At 35.3% G+C, this 23565-nt stretch overlaps 1 protein-coding gene across 7 annotated transcripts in view; it reads left to right on the top strand.

Moving 5' to 3' along the window:
• The window catches only part of LOC129854470 (chromodomain-helicase-DNA-binding protein 9-like), a 145141-nt gene that overhangs the window by 94429 nt on the left and 27147 nt on the right, over window positions 1-23565 (top strand). For all 7 annotated transcript variants that reach the window (XM_055921540.1, XM_055921541.1, XM_055921539.1 and 4 more), the window contains 7 exons: window positions 270-465; window positions 810-983; window positions 2765-2950; window positions 3188-3298; window positions 3446-3642; window positions 5844-6043; window positions 6237-6396. In XM_055921540.1, the coding sequence (XP_055777515.1) occupies window positions 270-465; window positions 810-983; window positions 2765-2950; window positions 3188-3298; window positions 3446-3642; window positions 5844-6043; window positions 6237-6396 (1224 nt within the window). The remainder of the gene's footprint in view (window positions 1-269; window positions 466-809; window positions 984-2764; window positions 2951-3187; window positions 3299-3445; window positions 3643-5843; window positions 6044-6236; window positions 6397-23565) is intronic.

Genomic DNA, 23565 nt, shown 5'->3' with positions numbered 1-23565 from the left:
GGGAAAAGAGAGACAGGAATGGCGGAAAGAAGGAGAGAACTAGTGAATGTTTGAAAGTGGATGACAAAAACAAATTCCTGGAAATATTGTGTGGCAATTGGAGGCCCCTTAATGTGTGATGGTTGGTGTTGTATCAGCTACTGTAAAACTCTGTGTCGTACTGTATGTAAATGTTGACATTCATGATACTTGGATGTGACACTAGAACATGTGTAATTATGTGTACTAGAAGATCCTCCTCCAACCCTGCATGGTCCTGTGTTCCTCAGGTACCTGTATGAGCGTATCGATGGCAGAGTGAGAGGTAACCTGCGTCAGGCAGCTATAGACCGTTTTAGCAAACCAGACTCGGACCGCTTTGTGTTCCTGCTGTGTACCCGGGCTGGAGGTCTGGGCATCAACTTGACTGCTGCTGACACCTGTATTATCTTTGACTCAGACTGGAACCCACAGAACGACCTGCAGGTAAAGACACACACAGACATCTAAAGTGACACCAGCCTCCACTGTAATAAATTAGCAACGAAGGTGTGGTCACTTTCTATTTCAATTCAGTCAATTCAGGAAGTCCTTGAATTGAGAAGTGTCTTTCATATCCTATTATAATAGTTTAACTTTTTCATTGGCACAGCTTGGATAGTAAAATGTATGTATGCATGACTAAGTCGCTTCGGATAAAAGCGTCTGCTAAATGGCATGTATTATATTATTATAGCAGAGCAACGATCTTGATCCTAAAGTGATTTTTATTGTACAAATATAAAATGTATTGGGCTGGTCATAACCCAGTTATTTTCTATTATTCTCAGGCCCAGGCTCGCTGCCATAGGATTGGTCAGAACAAGGCGGTGAAGGTGTACCGTCTGATCACCAGGAACTCTTACGAGCGGGAGATGTTTGACCGGGCCAGCCTCAAACTGGGCCTGGACAAGGCTGTGCTGCAGAGCATGAGTGGCAGGGAGAACAGCGTGCCGGGAGGAGGGGTGAGTCTGCTGTGTTCATCATACACACACACACACTCTGCAGCACCTGTATCAGTCCGGTGGATGCTCTATGCATTCGGAAAGTATTCTGACCCCTTGACTTTTTTCACATTTTGTTACGTTACAGCCTTATTCTAAAATGGATTAAATATTTTTTTAAATCTCAGCAATTTACATACAATAACCCATAATGACAAAGCAAAAACAGGTTTTCAGAGTTTTTTGCAAATGTATTACAAATAAAAAACATGAATACCTTCTTTACATAAGTATTCAGACCATTTGCTATGAGACTTGAAATTGAGCTCAGGTGCATCCTGTTTCCATTGATCATCCTTGAGATGTTTCTACAACTTGATTGGAGTCCACATGTGGTAAATTCAATTGATTGGACATGATATGGAAAAGCACACATCTGTCTATATAAGGTCCCACAGTTGACAGTGCGTATCAGATCAAAAATCAAGCAATGATGTTGAAGGAATTGTCCGTAGAGCTCCGAGACAGGATTGTGTCGAGGCACAGATCTGGGGAAGGTTACCAAAACATTCCTGCAGCATTGAAGGTCCCCAAGAACACAGTGGCCTCCATCATTCTTAAATGGAAGAAGTTTGGAACCACCAAGACTCTCCCTAGAGCTGGCCGCCCGGCCAAACTGAGCAATCGGGAATAAGGGCCTTGGTCAGGGAGGTGACCAAGAACCCGATGGTCACTGGCAGAGCTCTAGAGTTCCTCTGTGGAGATGGGAGAACCTTCCAGAAGGACAACCATCTCTACAGCACTCCACCAATCAGACCTTTATGGTAGAGTGGCCAGACGGAACCCGCTCTTCAGTAAAAGCCACATGGCAGCACGCTTGGAGTTTGCCTAAAGGCACTTAAAAACTCTCAGACCATGAGAAACAAGATTCTCTGGTCTGATGAAACCAAGATTGAACTCTTTGATCTGAATGCCAAGCGTCACATCTGGAGGAAACCTGGCACCATTCCTATGGTGTAGCATGGTGGTGGCAGCATCATACTGTGGGGATGTTTTTCAGTGGCAGGGACTGGGAGACTAGTCAGGACCGAGGCAAAGATGAATGTACAGAGCGATCCTTGATTAAAACCTGCTCCAGAGCACTCAGGACCTCAGACTGGGGCGGAGGTTCACCTTCCAACAGGACAACAACCCTAAGCACACAGCCAAGACAACACAGGAGTGGCTTCGGGACAAGTCTCTGAATGTCCTTGAGTGGCCCAGCCAGAGCCCGGACTTGAACCCGATCAAACATCTCTGGAGAGACCTGAAAGTAGCTGTACAGCAACGCTCCCCATCCAACCTGACAGAGCTTGAGAGGATCTGCAGAGAAGAATGGGAGAAACTCCCCAAATACAGGTGTACCAAGCTTGTAGCATCATCAGTGTGTAGGAGGAGCTTAGCTGTTTCTCTCTCTGGATTAGCTGGACAATCAGGAAGAAAGTGTTGAGCAGACATTAGCACCACCAGCTGCATACTAACACACCATGGGTCAGCTGGGGGTTGCTGCTACTCTTTCAGATTTAAAAAGGTCTAGCATGTGATCCAGTTCAGCTTCAGTTCAACTAACTGTCTCTCTCCTCGGCGTTTCTCACACTAGAGTGTCTGTCTGTTTTTGTGTGCTGTTAATGCATGTGTTGTGCACATGTTTGTGTGTACAATGATGTAATGTGTAAATAGTCCAGTCTGTGATCTACTGTAGTCCATCATCAGTTCCCCTGACACCCTCTCTGTTTCTCCTTCTCCCCCTCCCCTCTCTCCAGCCGACCCAGCAGCAGCTGTCTAAGAAGGAGATCGAGGACCTGCTGAGGAAAGGGGCGTATGGAGCTCTGATGGACGATGAGGATGAGGGGGCCAAGTTCTGTGAGGAGGACATCGACCAGATCCTTCAACGCAGGACCAAGACCATCACCATCGAGTCTGAGGGACGGGGATCTACCTTTGCCAAGGTACCCAGTGACTGAAAGAGCACCACACAGTGGTCATTGTTTGAATGTTGCTATCCTTTTCCTTTCTGCATGACTAGCAGTAGTAACCCGTGTCTCCTGTCTACTCTCATGTCACTCTTCATCACAGACTCTCAGCTCTGTTAGGAGACTCAGTCTTCTCATTGAAGGAGACTCAGGAAGGAACAGTGAATCAGATTATCAAGGTTTAATGTGATATGATGTCTTCTTCTCTCTCAGGCCAGTTTTGTGGCATCCGGAAACCGCACAGACATTTCTCTGGACGACCCCAACTTCTGGGACAAGTGGGCCAAGAAGGCTGAGATTGACATGGACTCTGCCAATGACAGAGTAAGTAATGCTTTAGTTTAAACACTGAACCTGCTCTTTCTGGCCATGATGAGATATGTTATATAGGAGATAAGATCAATGCCATGAGTGAATTTGCTACAATAGTATCTGAGTATCTGTGTGTGTTCCTCTCCTATTCCACAACAGAACAGCCTGGTAATTGACACTCCGAGGGTGAGGAAGCAGACCCGACCCTTCAGTGCCACTAAGGACGAGCTGGCAGAGCTGTCAGAGGGGGAGAGTGACAACGAGGACAAGCCCAAGCTCCGCCGGCCCCACGACCGCCTCAACAGCTACGGCAGGACAGAGTGCTTCAGAGTGGAGAAGAACCTACTAGTATACGGGTCAGTGTCAGTGACTGTACCACTTATGCTAGATAATATACAAACCAACATACTAAATAACAATGTTCTTTAATACTTATCTTGGGACCCACAGGATGTGCAGACTTGAGTTTCAGCCCAGACCAACCCCATCTTGTTCTTAGTGTTACTGCTGTACAGTGTTGTGTCTGTACTGAGGCTCTCCTGTGTTGTGTATCTATATTGTACAGTGTTGTGTCTGTACTGAGGCTCTCCTGTGTTGTTTATCTATATTGTACAGTGTTGTGTCTGTACTGAGGCTCTCCTGTGTTGTTTATCTATATTGTACAGTGTTGTGTCTGTACTGAGGCTCTCCTGTGCTGTTTATCTGTATTGTACAGTGTTGTGTCTGTACTGAGGCTCTCCTGTGTTGTTTATCTATATTGTACAGTGTTGTGTCTGTACTGAGGCTCTCCTGTGTTGTTTATCTGTATTGTACAGTGTTGTGTCTGTACTGAGGCTCTCCTGTGCTGTTTATCTGTATTGTACAGTGTTGTGTCTGTACTGAGGCTCTCCTGTGCTGTTTATCTGTATTGTACAGTGTTGTGTCTGTACTGAGGCTCTCCTGTGTTGTTTATCTATATTGTACAGTGTTGTGTCTGTACTGAGGCTCTCCTGTGTTGTTTATCTGTATTGTACAGTGTTGTGTCTGTACTGAGGCTCTCCTGTGTTGTTTATCTATATTGTACAGTGTTGTGTCTGTACTGAGGCGCTCCTGTGCTGTTTATCTGTATTGTACAGTGTTGTGTCTGTACTGAGGCTCTCCTGTGTTGTTTATCTATATTGTACAGTGTTGTGTCTGTACTGAGGCTCTCCTGTGTTGTTTATCTATATTGTACAGTGTTGTGTCTGTACTGAGGCTCTCCTGTGTTGTTTATCTATATTGTACAGTGTTGTGTCTGTACTGAGGCTCTCCTGTGTTGTTTATCTGTATTGTACAGTGTTGTGTCTGTACTGAGGCTCTCCTGTGTTGTTTATCTATATTGTACAGTGTTGTGTCTGTACTGAGGCTCTCCTGTGTTGTTTATCTATATTGTACAGTGTTGTGTCTGTACTGAGGCTCTCCTGTGCTGTTTATCTGTATTGTACAGTGTTGTGTCTGTACTGAGGCTCTCCTGTGTTGTTTATCTATATTGTACAGTGTTGTGTCTGTACTGAGGCTCTCCTGTGTTGTTTATCTGTATTGTACAGTGTTGTGTCTGTACTGAGGCTCTCCTGTGTTGTTTATCTATATTGTACAGTGTTGTGTCTGTACTGAGGCGCTCCTGTGCTGTTTATCTGTGTTGTACAGTGTTGTGTTTGTACTGAGGCTCTCCTGTGTTGTTTATCTATATTGTACAGTGTTGTGTCTGTACTGAGGCTCTCCTGTGTTGTCCATCTATATTGTACAGTGTTGTGTCTGTACTGAGGCTCTCCTGTGTTGTTTATCTATATTGTACAGTGTTGTGTCTGTACTGAGGCTCTCCTGTGTTGTTTATCTGTATTGTACAGTGTTGTGTCTGTACTGAGGCTCTCCTGTGTTGTCCATCTATATTGTACAGTGTTGTGTTTGTACTGAGGCTCTCCTGTGTTGTTTATCTATATTGTACAGTGTTGTGTCTGTACTGAGGCTCTCCTGTGTTGTTTATCTGTATTGTACAGTGTTGTGTCTGTACTGAGGCTCTCCTGTGTTGTTTATCTATATTGTACAGTGTTGTGTCTGTACTGAGGCTCTCCTGTGTTGTTTATCTATATTGTACAGTGTTGTTTCTGTACTGAGGCGCTCCTGTGCTGTTTATCTGTATTGTACAGTGTTGTGTCTGTACTGAGGCTCTCCTGTGTTGTTTATCTATATTGTACAGTGTTGTGTCTGTACTGAGGCTCTCCTGTGTTGTTTATCTATATTGTACAGTGTTGTGTCTGTACTGAGGCTCTCCTGTGTTGTTTATCTATATTGTACAGTGTTGTGTCTGTACTGAGGCTCTCCTGTGTCGTCCATCTATATTGTACAGTATTGTGTCTGTACTGAAGCTCTCCTGTGTTGTCCATCTATGTTGTACAGTATTGTGTCTGTACTGATGCTCTCCTGTGTTGTCCATCTATATTGTACAGTATTGTGTCTGTACTGAGGCTCTCCTGTGTTGTCCATCTATATTGTACAGTATTTGTCTCCAGTATTGACCCTCTCCTCCTGTGTCGTCTAGGTGGGGTCGTTGGAAGGACATCCTGCTCCATGGTCGATTTAAGAAGCAGCTGACAGAGCGTGATGTAGAGTCTATCTGCAGAGCCCTTCTGGCCTACTGTCTGGTTCACTACCGCGGTGACGACAAGATCAAGAGCTTCATGTGGGACCTGATCGCCCCCTCCGAGGACGGACAGACCAAGGAACTACAGAACCACCTGGGTACGTTACAACCTCACAATGACCAAACCTCAGGGGTCCAACCACAGATTAGAATCTGGTTCCTCTCAAAGAATTCTTCCTTTAAAGGACATTTCCCCCTACCACTGTGCTATTGGTTTACTGTTAATGGTTTTAATGTGGGTTTATAAATCGGTGTCCATAACCACAAATTGAATCTGTGTTCCTCCCTCAGGTCTGTCGACCCCGGTCCCCAGAGGCAGGAAGGGGAAGAAGATGAAGACTCAGTCTAGCACGTTTGACATCCAGAAGGCTGAGTGGATCAGGAAGCACAACCCAGAACACATGCTGCAGGACGAGGGATACAAGAAGCACCTCAAACACCACTGCAACAAGTAAGAAGCTACTCTTGTTACTATAGGCCTAAAATATTAAATATATTCAGTACACTTTTTGATGTTTTTTTAATGGTATTGTTGTCTAATAGTTACATTGGAACAAACAACTTGTCTTTGTAAATGTGGCTTCGCTTGGTTTTTATTGATGTTGGAAATGAACATAGGTTCTTGTCTCTGTCGTATATAGAGTTGAGAGAACATTTTTGAAACGTCTCATATTTTGTATTTCCCTCAGTTGGCTTCAGTGTATTGACGCTAGCCTGTGTGAAAACATAATTGTATGTTTTTGTCAGTTGCAGAGTGTTGACTCTTGCACATCAACACCACTGTCTGTAATTAAGACAAATTGAAGCAGCCATCTTCTCCATCTGTGGCTTTCCTCTATTAATGACCGTGAATCAGATTATAGATTACACTGCTGAATGATAATCATCTAAATGGGATTTTAACCCAAACTAATAGCTGTCATTGATCTTTTATTGACAGATAGAATAAACAGATTACACTACAGCCAGGGATTTATTATATTTTATATAAAGCTACATAGATGGGAAGAAGAAAACAACTCTTACATCCAATGAAATGGTTTGAAATATGAACCTATAAGTTATCAGATAATGGTTGTTGAGATATAAAACATAGCCATATAGATGATGGTTGTTGAGATATAAAACATAGCCAAATAGATGATGGTTGTTGAGATATAAAACACAGCCATATAGATGCTGGTTGTTGAGATATAAAACACAGCCATATAGATGATGGTTGTTGAGATATAAAACACATGAGATATAAAACACAGCCATATAGACGATGGTTGTTGAGATATAAAACACATGAGATATAAAACACAGCCAAATAGATGATGGTTGTTGAGATATAAAACACAGCCATATAGATGATGGTTGTTGAGAAATAAAACACATGCGAAATAAAACACAGCCATATAGATGATGGTTGTTGAGATATAAAACACAGCCAAATAGATGATGGTTGTTGAGATATAAAACACATGAGATATAAAACACAGCCAAAAAGATGATGGTTGTTGAGATATAAAACAGATGAGATATAAAACACATGAGATATAAAACACAGCCAAATAGATGATGGTTGTTGAGATATAAAACACATGAGATATAAAACACAGCCAAATAGATGATGGTTGTTGAGATATAAAACACATGAGATATAAAACACAGCCAAATAGATGATGGTTGTTGAGATATAAAACACATGAGATATAAAACACAGCCAAATGGATGATGGTTGTTGAGATATAAAACAGATGAGATATAAAACACAGCCAAATAGATGATGGTTGTTGAGATATAAAACATAGCCATATAGATGATGGTTGTTGAGAAATAAAACACATGAGATATAAAACACAGCCATATAGATGATGGTTGTTGAGATATAAAACACAGCCAAATAGATGATGGTTGTTGAGATATAAAACACAGCCAAATAGATGATGGTTGTTGAGATATAAAACACAGCCATATAGATGATGGTTGTTGAGATATAAAACACATGAGATATAAAACACAGCCAAATAGATGATGGTTGTTGAGATATAAAACATAGCCATATAGATGATGGTTGTTGAGATATAAAACACAGCCATATAGATGATGGTTGTTGAGATATAAAACACAGACAAATAGATGATGGTTGTTGAGATATAAAACACAGCCAAATAGATGATGGTTGTTGATATAAAACACATGAGATATAAAACACAGCCATATAGATGATGGTTGTTGAGATATAAAACACAGCCAAATAGATGATGGTTGTTGAGATATAAAACACAGCCATATAGATGATGGTTGTTGAGATATAAAACACAGCCAAATAGATGATGGTTGTTGAGATATAAAACACATGAGATATAAAACACAGCCATATAGATGATGGTTGTTGAGATATAAAACACAGCCAAATAGATGATGGTTGTTGAGATATAAAACACAGCCATATAGATGATGGTTGTTGAGATATAAAACACAGCCATATAGATGATGGTTGTTGAGATATAAAACACAGCCAAATAGATGATGGTTGTTGAGATATAAAACACAGCCATATAGATGATGGTTGTTGAGATATAAAACACTGCCAAATAGATGATGGTTGTTGAGATATAAAACACAGCCAAATAGATGATGGTTGTTGAGATATAAAACACATGAGATATAAAACACAGCCATATAGACGATGGTTGTTGAGATATAAAACATAGCCAAATAGATGATGGTTGTTGAGATATAAAACACATGAGATATAAAACACAGCCAAATAGATGATGGTTGTTGAGATATAAAACACAGCCATATAGATGATGGTTGTTGAGATATAAAACACATGAGATATAAAACACAGCCATATAGATGATGGTTGTTGAGATATAAAACACATGAGATATAAAACACAGCCATATAGATGATGGTTGTTGAGATATAAAACACATGAGATATAAAACACAGCCAAATAGATGATGGTTGTTGAGATATAAAACACAGCCAAATAGATGATGGTTGTTGAGATATAAAACACAGCCAAATAGATGATGGTTGTTGAGATATAAAACACAGCCAAATAGATGATGGTTGTTGAGATATAAAACACATGAGATATAAAACACAGCCATATAGACGATGGTTGTTGAGATATAAAACATAGCCAAATAGATGATGGTTGTTGAGATATAAAACACAGCCATATAGATGATGGTTGTTGAGAAATAAAACACATGAGATATAAAACACAGCCATATAGATGATGGTTGTTGAGATATAAAACACAGCCAAATAGATGATGGTTGTTGAGATATAAAACACATGAGATATAAAACACAGCCAAATAGATGATGGTTGTTGAGATATAAAACACATGAGATATAAAACACAGCCAAATAGATGATGGTTGTTGAGATATAAAACAGATGAGATATAAAACACAGCCAAATAGATGATGGTTGTTGAGATATAAAACATAGCCATATAGATGATGGTTGTTGAGATATAAAACACAGCCATATAGATGATGGTTGTTGAGATATAAAACACATGAGATATAAAACACAGCCATATAGATGATGGTTGTTGAGAAATAAAACACATGAGATATAAAACACAGCCAAATAGATGATGGTTGTTGAGATATAAAACACATGAGATATAAAACACAGCCAAATAGATGATGGTTGTTGAGATATAAAACACAGCCATATAGATGATGGTTGTTGAGATATAAAACATAGCCAAATAGATGATGGTTGTTGAGATATAAAACACAGCCATATAGATGATGGTTGTTGAGATATAAAACATAGCCATATAGATGATGGTTGTTGAGATATAAAACATATGAGATATAAAACACAGCCATATAGACGATGGTTGTTGAGATATAAAACACATGAGATATAAAACACAGCCATATAGATGATGGTTGTTGAGATATAAAACATAGCCATATAGATGATGGTTGTTGAGATATAAAACACATGAGATATAAAACACAGCCAAATAGATGATGGTTGTTGAGATATAAAACACAGCCATATAGATGATGGTTGTTGAGATATAAAACATAGCCATATAGATGATGGTTGTTGAGATATAAAACACATGAGATATAAAACACAGCCAAATAGATGATGGTTGTTGAGATATAAAACACAGCCATATAGATGATGGTTGTTGAGATATAAAACACAGCCAAATAGATGATGGTTGTTGAGATATAAAACACAGCCAAATAGATGATGGTTGTTGAGATATAAAACACATGAGATATAAAACACAGCCATATAGACGATGGTTGTTGAGATATAAAACATAGCCAAATAGATGATGGTTGTTGAGATATAAAACACAGCCATATAGATGATGGTTGTTGAGAAATAAAACACATGAGATATAAAACACAGCCATATAGATGATGGTTGTTGAGATATATAACACAGCCATATAGATGATGGTTGTTGAGATATAAAACATAGCCATATAGATGATGGTTGTTGAGATATAAAACATAGCCATATAGATGATGGTTGTTGAGATATAAAACACAGCCAAATAGATGATGGTTGTTGAGATATAAAACACATGAGATATAAAACACAGCCATATAGATGATGGTTGTTGAGATATAAAACACATGAGATATAAAACACAGCCAAATAGATGATGGTTGTTGAGATATAAAACACAGCCATATAGATGATGGTTGTTGAGATATAAAACACATGAGATATAAAACACAGCCAAATAGATGATGGTTGTTGAGATATAAAACACAACCAAATAGATGATGGTTGTTGAGATATAAAACACAGCCATATAGATGATGGTTGTTGAGATATAAAACACATGAGATATAAAACACAGCCATATAGATGATGGTTGTTGAGATATAAAACATATGAGATATAAAACATAGCCATATAGATGATGGTTGTTGATATATAAAACATAGCCATATAGATGATGGTTGTTGAGATATAAAACATAGCCAAATAGATGATGGTTGTTGAGATATAAAACACAGCCAAATAGATGATGGTTGTTGAGATATAAAACATAGCCAAATAGATGATGGTTGTTGAGATATAAAACACAGCCAAATAGATGATGGTTGTTGAGATATAAAACATAGCCAAATAGATGATGGTTGTTGAGATATAAAACACAGCCAAATAGATGATGGTTGTTGAGATATAAAACAGATGAGATATAAAACACAGCCAAATAGATGATGGTTGTTGAGATATAAAACACAGCCATATAGATGATGGTTGTTGAGATATAAAACATAGCCATATAGATGATGGTTGTTGAGATATAAAACATATGAGATAGAAAACACAGCCAAATAGATGATGGTTGTTGAGATATAAAACATAGCCAAATAGATGATGGTTGTTGAGATATAAAACACATGAGATAGAAAACACAGCCAAATAGATGATGGTTGTTGAGATATAAAACATATGAGATATAAAACATAGCCAAATAGATGATGGTTGTTGAGATATAAAACACATGAGATATAAAACACAGCCATATAGATGATGTTGTTGAGATATAAAACACAGCCATATAGATGATGGTTGTTGAGATATAAAACACAGCCAAATAGATGATGGTTGTTGAGATATAAAACACAGCCATATAGATGATGGTTGTTGAGATATAAAACACAGCCAAATAGATGATGGTTGTTGAGATATAAAACACATGAGATATAAAACACAGCCATATAGATGATGGTTGTTGAGATATAAAACACAGCCAAATAGATGATGGTTGTTGAGATATAAAACACAGCCATATAGATGATGGTTGTTGAGATATAAAACACAGCCATATAGATGATGGTTGTTGAGATATAAAACACAGCCAAATAGATGATGGTTGTTGAGATATAAAACACAGCCATATAGATGATGGTTGTTGAGATATAAAACACTGCCAAATAGATGATGGTTGTTGAGATATAAAACACAGCCAAATAGATGATGGTTGTTGAGATATAAAACACATGAGATATAAAACACAGCCATATAGACGATGGTTGTTGAGATATAAAACATAGCCAAATAGATGATGGTTGTTGAGATATAAAACACATGAGATATAAAACACAGCCAAATAGATGATGGTTGTTGAGATATAAAACACAGCCATATAGATGATGGTTGTTGAGATATAAAACACATGAGATATAAAACACAGCCATATAGATGATGGTTGTTGAGATATAAAACACATGAGATATAAAACACAGCCATATAGATGATGGTTGTTGAGATATAAAACACATGAGATATAAAACACAGCCAAATAGATGATGGTTGTTGAGATATAAAACACAGCCAAATAGATGATGGTTGTTGAGATATAAAACACAGCCAAATAGATGATGGTTGTTGAGATATAAAACACAGCCAAATAGATGATGGTTGTTGAGATATAAAACACATGAGATATAAAACACAGCCATATAGACGATGGTTGTTGAGATATAAAACATAGCCAAATAGATGATGGTTGTTGAGATATAAAACACAGCCATATAGATGATGGTTGTTGAGAAATAAAACACATGAGATATAAAACACAGCCATATAGATGATGGTTGTTGAGATATAAAACACAGCCAAATAGATGATGGTTGTTGAGATATAAAACACATGAGATATAAAACACAGCCAAATAGATGATGGTTGTTGAGATATAAAACACATGAGATATAAAACACAGCCAAATAGATGATGGTTGTTGAGATATAAAACAGATGAGATATAAAACACAGCCAAATAGATGATGGTTGTTGAGATATAAAACATAGCCATATAGATGATGGTTGTTGAGATATAAAACACAGCCATATAGATGATGGTTGTTGAGATATAAAACACATGAGATATAAAACACAGCCATATAGATGATGGTTGTTGAGAAATAAAACACATGAGATATAAAACACAGCCAAATAGATGATGGTTGTTGAGATATAAAACACATGAGATATAAAACACAGCCAAATAGATGATGGTTGTTGAGATATAAAACACAGCCATATAGATGATGGTTGTTGAGATATAAAACATAGCCAAATAGATGATGGTTGTTGAGATATAAAACACAGCCATATAGATGATGGTTGTTGAGATATAAAACATAGCCATATAGATGATGGTTGTTGAGATATAAAACATATGAGATATAAAACACAGCCATATAGACGATGGTTGTTGAGATATAAAACACATGAGATATAAAACACAGCCATATAGATGATGGTTGTTGAGATATAAAACATAGCCATATAGATGATGGTTGTTGAGATATAAAACACATGAGATATAAAACACAGCCAAATAGATGATGGTTGTTGAGATATAAAACACAGCCATATAGATGATGGTTGTTGAGATATAAAACATAGCCATATAGATGATGGTTGTTGAGATATAAAACACATGAGATATAAAACACAGCCAAATAGATGATGGTTGTTGAGATATAAAACACAGCCATATAGATGATGGTTGTTGAGATATAAAACACAGCCAAATAGATGATGGTTGTTGAGATATAAAACACAGCCAAATAGATGATGGTTGTTGAGATATAAAACACATGAGATATAAAACACAGCCATATAGACGATGGTTGTTGAGATATAAAACATAGCCAAATAGATGATGGTTGTTGAGATATAAAACACAGCCATATAGATGATGGTTGTTGAGAAATAAAACACATGAGATATAAAACACAGCCATATAGATGATGGTTGTTGAGATATATAACACAGCCATATAGATGATGGTTGTTGAGATATAAAACATAGCCATATAGATGATGGTTGTTGAGATATAAAACATAGCCATATAGATGATGGTTGTTGAGATATAAAACACAGCCAAATAGATGATGGTTGTTGAGATATAAAACACATGAGATATAAAACACAGCCATATAGATGATGGTTGTTGAGATATAAAACACATGAGATATAAAACACAGCCAAATAGATGATGGTTGTTGAGATATAAAACACAGCCATATAGATGATGGTTGTTGAGATATAAAACACATGAGATATAAAACACAGCCAAATAGATGATGGTTGTTGAGATATAAAACACAACCAAATAGATGATGGTTGTTGAGATATAAAACACAGCCATATAGATGATGGTTGTTGAGATATAAAACACATGAGATATAAAACACAGCCATATAGATGATGGTTGTTGAGATATAAAACATATGAGATATAAAACATAGCCATATAGATGATGGTTGTTGATATATAAAACATAGCCATATAGATGATGGTTGTTGAGATATAAAACATAGCCAAATAGATGATGGTTGTTGAGATATAAAACACAGCCAAATAGATGATGGTTGTTGAGATATAAAACATAGCCAAATAGATGATGGTTGTTGAGATATAAAACACAGCCAAATAGATGATGGTTGTTGAGATATAAAACATAGCCAAATAGATGATGGTTGTTGAGATATAAAACACAGCCAAATAGATGATGGTTGTTGAGATATAAAACAGATGAGATATAAAACACAGCCAAATAGATGATGGTTGTTGAGATATAAAACACAGCCATATAGATGATGGTTGTTGAGATATAAAACATAGCCATATAGATGATGGTTGTTGAGATATAAAACATATGAGATAGAAAACACAGCCATATAGATGATGGTTGTTGAGATATAAAACACATGAGATATAAAACACAGCCAAATAGATGATGGTTGTTGAGATATAAAACACAGCCAAATAGATGATGGTTGTTGAGATATAAAACACAGCCAAATAGATGATGGTTGTTGAGATATAAAACACAGCCAAATAGATGATGGTTGTTGAGATATAAAACACATGAGATATAAAACACAGCCATATAGACGATGGTTGTTGAGATATAAAACATAGCCAAATAGATGATGGTTGTTGAGATATAAAACACAGCCATATAGATGATGGTTGTTGAGAAATAAAACACATGAGATATAAAACACAGCCATATAGATGATGGTTGTTGAGATATAAAACACAGCCAAATAGATGATGGTTGTTGAGATATAAAACACATGAGATATAAAACACAGCCAAATAGATGATGGTTGTTGAGATATAAAACACATGAGATATAAAACACAGCCAAATAGATGATGGTTGTTGAGATATAAAACAGATGAGATATAAAACACAGCCAAATAGATGATGGTTGTTGAGATATAAAACATAGCCATATAGATGATGGTTGTTGAGATATAAAACACAGCCATATAGATGATGGTTGTTGAGATATAAAACACATGAGATATAAAACACAGCCATATAGATGATGGTTGTTGAGAAATAAAACACATGAGATATAAAACACAGCCAAATAGATGATGGTTGTTGAGATATAAAACACATGAGATATAAAACACAGCCAAATAGATGATGGTTGTTGAGATATAAAACACAGCCATATAGATGATGGTTGTTGAGATATAAAACATAGCCAAATAGATGATGGTTGTTGAGATATAAAACACAGCCATATAGATGATGGTTGTTGAGATATAAAACATAGCCATATAGATGATGGTTGTTGAGATATAAAACATATGAGATATAAAACACAGCCATATAGACGATGGTTGTTGAGATATAAAACACATGAGATATAAAACACAGCCATATAGATGATGGTTGTTGAGATATAAAACATAGCCATATAGATGATGGTTGTTGAGATATAAAACACATGAGATATAAAACACAGCCAAATAGATGATGGTTGTTGAGATATAAAACACAGCCATATAGATGATGGTTGTTGAGATATAAAACATAGCCATATAGATGATGGTTGTTGAGATATAAAACACATGAGATATAAAACACAGCCAAATAGATGATGGTTGTTGAGATATAAAACACAGCCATATAGATGATGGTTGTTGAGATATAAAACACAGCCAAATAGATGATGGTTGTTGAGATATAAAACACAGCCAAATAGATGATGGTTGTTGAGATATAAAACACATGAGATATAAAACACAGCCATATAGACGATGGTTGTTGAGATATAAAACATAGCCAAATAGATGATGGTTGTTGAGATATAAAACACAGCCATATAGATGATGGTTGTTGAGAAATAAAACACATGAGATATAAAACACAGCCATATAGATGATGGTTGTTGAGATATATAACACAGCCATATAGATGATGGTTGTTGAGATATAAAACATAGCCATATAGATGATGGTTGTTGAGATATAAAACATAGCCATATAGATGATGGTTGTTGAGATATAAAACACAGCCAAATAGATGATGGTTGTTGAGATATAAAACACATGAGATATAAAACACAGCCATATAGATGATGGTTGTTGAGATATAAAACACATGAGATATAAAACACAGCCAAATAGATGATGGTTGTTGAGATATAAAACACAGCCATATAGATGATGGTTGTTGAGATATAAAACACATGAGATATAAAACACAGCCAAATAGATGATGGTTGTTGAGATATAAAACACAACCAAATAGATGATGGTTGTTGAGATATAAAACACAGCCATATAGATGATGGTTGTTGAGATATAAAACACATGAGATATAAAACACAGCCATATAGATGATGGTTGTTGAGATATAAAACATATGAGATATAAAACATAGCCATATAGATGATGGTTGTTGATATATAAAACATAGCCATATAGATGATGGTTGTTGAGATATAAAACATAGCCAAATAGATGATGGTTGTTGAGATATAAAACACAGCCAAATAGATGATGGTTGTTGAGATATAAAACATAGCCAAATAGATGATGGTTGTTGAGATATAAAACACAGCCAAATAGATGATGGTTGTTGAGATATAAAACATAGCCAAATAGATGATGGTTGTTGAGATATAAAACACAGCCAAATAGATGATGGTTGTTGAGATATAAAACAGATGAGATATAAAACACAGCCAAATAGATGATGGTTGTTGAGATATAAAACACAGCCATATAGATGATGGTTGTTGAGATATAAAACATAGCCATATAGATGATGGTTGTTGAGATATAAAACATATGAGATAGAAAACACAGCCAAATAGATGATGGTTGTTGAGATATAAAACATAGCCAAATAGATGATGGTTGTTGAGATATAAAACACATGAGATAGAAAACACAGCCAAATAGATGATGGTTGTTGAGATATAAAACATATGAGATATAAAACATAGCCAAATAGATGATGGTTGTTGAGATATAAAACACATGAGATATAAAACACAGCCATATAGATGATGTTGTTGAGATATAAAACACAGCCATATAGATGATGGTTGTTGAGATATAAAACACAGCCAAATAGATGATGGTTGTTGAGATATAAAACACAGCCATATAGATGATGGTTGTTGAGATATAAAACACAGCCAAATAGATGATGGTTGTTGAGATATAAAACACATGAGATATAAAACACAGCCATATAGATGATGGTTGTTGAGATATAAAACACAGCCATATAGATGATGGTTGTTGAGATATAAAACACAGCCAAATAGATGATGGTTGTTGAGATATAAAACACAGCCATATAGATGATGGTTGTTGAGATATAAAACACTGCCAAATAGATGATGGTTGTTGAGATATAAAACACAGCCAAATAGATGATGGTTGTTGAGATATAAAACACATGAGATATAAAACACAGCCATATAGACGATGGTTGTTGAGATATAAAACATAGCCAAATAGATGATGGTTGTTGAGATATAAAACACATGAGATATAAAACACAGCCAAATAGATGATGGTTGTTGAGATATAAAACACAGCCATATAGATGATGGTTGTTGAGATATAAAACACATGAGATATAAAACACAGCCATATAGATGATGGTTGTTGAGATATAAAACACATGAGATATAAAACACAGCCATATAGATGATGGTTGTTGAGATATAAAACACATGAGATATAAAACACAGCCAAATAGATGATGGTTGTTGAGATATAAAACACAGCCAAATAGATGATGGTTGTTGAGATATAAAACACAGCCAAATAGATGATGGTTGTTGAGATATAAAACACAGCCAAATAGATGATGGTTGTTGAGATATAAAACACATGAGATATAAAACACAGCCATATAGACGATGGTTGTTGAGATATAAAACATAGCCAAATAGATGATGGTTGTTGAGATATAAAACACAGCCATATAGATGATGGTTGTTGAGAAATAAAACACATGAGATATAAAACACAGCCATATAGATGATGGTTGTTGAGATATAAAACACAGCCAAATAGATGATGGTTGTTGAGATATAAAACACATGAGATATAAAACACAGCCAAATAGATGATGGTTGTTGAGATATAAAACACATGAGATATAAAACACAGCCAAATAGATGATGGTTGTTGAGATATAAAACAGATGAGATATAAAACACAGCCAAATAGATGATGGTTGTTGAGATATAAAACATAGCCATATAGATGATGGTTGTTGAGATATAAAACACAGCCATATAGATGATGGTTGTTGAGATATAAAACACATGAGATATAAAACACAGCCATATAGATGATGGTTGTTGAGAAATAAAACACATGAGATATAAAACACAGCCAAATAGATGATGGTTGTTGAGATATAAAACACATGAGATATAAAACACAGCCAAATAGATGATGGTTGTTGAGATATAAAACACAGCCATATAGATGATGGTTGTTGAGATATAAAACATAGCCAAATAGATGATGGTTGTTGAGATATAAAACACAGCCATATAGATGATGGTTGTTGAGATATAAAACATAGCCATATAGATGATGGTTGTTGAGATATAAAACATATGAGATATAAAACACAGCCATATAGACGATGGTTGTTGAGATATAAAACACATGAGATATAAAACACAGCCATATAGATGATGGTTGTTGAGATATAAAACATAGCCATATAGATGATGGTTGTTGAGATATAAAACACATGAGATATAAAACACAGCCAAATAGATGATGGTTGTTGAGATATAAAACACAGCCATATAGATGATGGTTGTTGAGATATAAAACATAGCCATATAGATGATGGTTGTTGAGATATAAAACACATGAGATATAAAACACAGCCAAATAGATGATGGTTGTTGAGATATAAAACACAGCCATATAGATGATGGTTGTTGAGATATAAAACACAGCCAAATAGATGATGGTTGTTGAGATATAAAACACAGCCAAATAGATGATGGTTGTTGAGATATAAAACACATGAGATATAAAACACAGCCATATAGACGATGGTTGTTGAGATATAAAACATAGCCAAATAGATGATGGTTGTTGAGATATAAAACACAGCCATATAGATGATGGTTGTTGAGAAATAAAACACATGAGATATAAAACACAGCCATATAGATGATGGTTGTTGAGATATATAACACAGCCATATAGATGATGGTTGTTGAGATATAAAACATAGCCATATAGATGATGGTTGTTGAGATATAAAACATAGCCATATAGATGATGGTTGTTGAGATATAAAACACAGCCAAATAGATGATGGTTGTTGAGATATAAAACACATGAGATATAAAACACAGCCATATAGATGATGGTTGTTGAGATATAAAACACATGAGATATAAAACACAGCCAAATAGATGATGGTTGTTGAGATATAAAACACAGCCATATAGATGATGGTTGTTGAGATATAAAACACATGAGATATAAAACACAGCCAAATAGATGATGGTTGTTGAGATATAAAACACAACCAAATAGATGATGGTTGTTGAGATATAAAACACAGCCATATAGATGATGGTTGTTGAGATATAAAACACATGAGATATAAAACACAGCCATATAGATGATGGTTGTTGAGATATAAAACATATGAGATATAAAACATAGCCATATAGATGATGGTTGTTGATATATAAAACATAGCCATATAGATGATGGTTGTTGAGATATAAAACATAGCCAAATAGATGATGGTTGTTGAGATATAAAACACAGCCAAATAGATGATGGTTGTTGAGATATAAAACATAGCCAAATAGATGATGGTTGTTGAGATATAAAACACAGCCAAATAGATGATGGTTGTTGAGATATAAAACATAGCCAAATAGATGATGGTTGTTGAGATATAAAACACAGCCAAATAGATGATGGTTGTTGAGATATAAAACAGATGAGATATAAAACACAGCCAAATAGATGATGGTTGTTGAGATATAAAACACAGCCATATAGATGATGGTTGTTGAGATATAAAACATAGCCATATAGATGATGGTTGTTGAGATATAAAACATATGAGATAGAAAACACAGCCAAATAGATGATGGTTGTTGAGATATAAAACATAGCCAAATAGATGATGGTTGTTGAGATATAAAACACATGAGATAGAAAACACAGCCAAATAGATGATGGTTGTTGAGATATAAAACATATGAGATATAAAACATAGCCAAATAGATGATGGTTGTTGAGATATAAAACACATGAGATATAAAACACAGCCATATAGATGATGTTGTTGAGATATAAAACACAGCCATATAGATGATGGTTGTTGAGATATAAAACACAGCCAAATAGATGATGGTTGTTGAGATATAAAACACAGCCATATAGATGATGGTTGTTGAGATATAAAACACAGCCAAATAGATGATGGTTGTTGAGATATAAAACACATGAGATATAAAACACAGCCATATAGATGATGGTTGTTGAGATATAAAACACAGCCAAATAGATGATGGTTGTTGAGATATAAAACACAGCCATATAGATGATGGTTGTTGAGATATAAAACACAGCCATATAGATGATGGTTGTTGAGATATAAAACACAGCCAAATAGATGATGGTTGTTGAGATATAAAACACAGCCATATAGATGATGGTTGTTGAGATATAAAACACTGCCAAATAGATGATGGTTGTTGAGATATAAAACACAGCCAAATAGATGATGGTTGTTGAGATATAAAACACATGAGATATAAAACACAGCCATATAGACGATGGTTGTTGAGATATAAAACATAGCCAAATAGATGATGGTTGTTGAGATATAAAACACATGAGATATAAAACACAGCCAAATAGATGATGGTTGTTGAGATATAAAACACAGCCATATAGATGATGGTTGTTGAGATATAAAACACATGAGATATAAAACACAGCCATATAGATGATGGTTGTTGAGATATAAAACACATGAGATATAAAACACAGCCATATAGATGATGGTTGTTGAGATATAAAACACATGAGATATAAAACACAGCCAAATAGATGATGGTTGTTGAGATATAAAACACAGCCAAATAGATGATGGTTGTTGAGATATAAAACACAGCCAAATAGATGATGGTTGTTGAGATATAAAACACAGCCAAATAGATGATGGTTGTTGAGATATAAAACACATGAGATATAAAACACAGCCATATAGACGATGGTTGTTGAGATATAAAACATAGCCAAATAGATGATGGTTGTTGAGATATAAAACACAGCCATATAGATGATGGTTGTTGAGATATAAAACACATGAGATATAAAACACAGCCATATAGATGATGGTTGTTGAGATATAAAACACAGCCAAATAGATGATGGTTGTTGAGATATAAAACACATGAGATATAAAACACAGCCAAATAGATGATGGTTGTTGAGATATAAAACACATGAGATATAAAACACAGCCAAATAGATGATGGTTGTTGAGATATAAAACAGATGAGATATAAAACACAGCCAAATAGATGATGGTTGTTGAGATATAAAACATAGCCATATAGATGATGGTTGTTGAGATATAAAACACAGCCATATAGATGATGGTTGTTGAGATATAAAACACATGAGATATAAAACACAGCCATATAGATGATGGTTGTTGAGAAATAAAACACATGAGATATAAAACACAGCCAAATAGATGATGGTTGTTGAGATATAAAACACATGAGATATAAAACACAGCCAAATAGATGATGGTTGTTGAGATATAAAACACAGCCATATAGATGATGGTTGTTGAGATATAAAACATAGCCAAATAGATGATGGTTGTTGAGATATAAAACACAGCCATATAGATGATGGTTGTTGAGATATAAAACATAGCCATATAGATGATGGTTGTTGAGATATAAAACATATGAGATATAAAACACAGCCATATAGACGATGGTTGTTGAGATATAAAACACATGAGATATAAAACACAGCCATATAGATGATGGTTGTTGAGATATAAAACATAGCCATATAGATGATGGTTGTTGAGATATAAAACACATGAGATATAAAACACAGCCAAATAGATGATGGTTGTTGAGATATAAAACACAGCCATATAGATGATGGTTGTTGAGATATAAAACATAGCCATATAGATGATGGTTGTTGAGATATAAAACACATGAGATATAAAACACAGCCAAATAGATGATGGTTGTTGAGATATAAAACACAGCCATATAGATGATGGTTGTTGAGATATAAAACACAGCCAAATAGATGATGGTTGTTGAGATATAAAACACAGCCAAATAGATGATGGTTGTTGAGATATAAAACACATGAGATATAAAACACAGCCATATAGACGATGGTTGTTGAGATATAAAACATAGCCAAATAGATGATGGTTGTTGAGATATAAAACACAGCCATATAGATGATGGTTGTTGAGAAATAAAACACATGAGATATAAAACACAGCCATATAGATGATGGTTGTTGAGATATATAACACAGCCATATAGATGATGGTTGTTGAGATATAAAACATAGCCATATAGATGATGGTTGTTGAGATATAAAACATAGCCATATAGATGATGGTTGTTGAGATATAAAACACAGCCAAATAGATGATGGTTGTTGAGATATAAAACACATGAGATATAAAACACAGCCATATAGATGATGGTTGTTGAGATATAAAACACATGAGATATAAAACACAGCCAAATAGATGATGGTTGTTGAGATATAAAACACAGCCATATAGATGATGGTTGTTGAGATATAAAACACATGAGATATAAAACACAGCCAAATAGATGATGGTTGTTGAGATATAAAACACAACCAAATAGATGATGGTTGTTGAGATATAAAACACAGCCATATAGATGATGGTTGTTGAGATATAAAACACATGAGATATAAAACACAGCCATATAGATGATGGTTGTTGAGATATAAAACATATGAGATATAAAACATAGCCATATAGATGATGGTTGTTGATATATAAAACATAGCCATATAGATGATGGTTGTTGAGATATAAAACATAGCCAAATAGATGATGGTTGTTGAGATATAAAACACAGCCAAATAGATGATGGTTGTTGAGATATAAAACATAGCCAAATAGATGATGGTTGTTGAGATATAAAACACAGCCAAATAGATGATGGTTGTTGAGATATAAAACATAGCCAAATAGATGATGGTTGTTGAGATATAAAACACAGCCAAATAGATGATGGTT

This window comes from Salvelinus fontinalis, chromosome 4, assembly GCF_029448725.1.
Source record: "Salvelinus fontinalis isolate EN_2023a chromosome 4, ASM2944872v1, whole genome shotgun sequence".
Taxonomy (NCBI): Eukaryota; Metazoa; Chordata; class Actinopteri; order Salmoniformes; family Salmonidae; genus Salvelinus; species Salvelinus fontinalis.
This window is presented reverse-complemented; position numbering and strand designations above follow the sequence as displayed.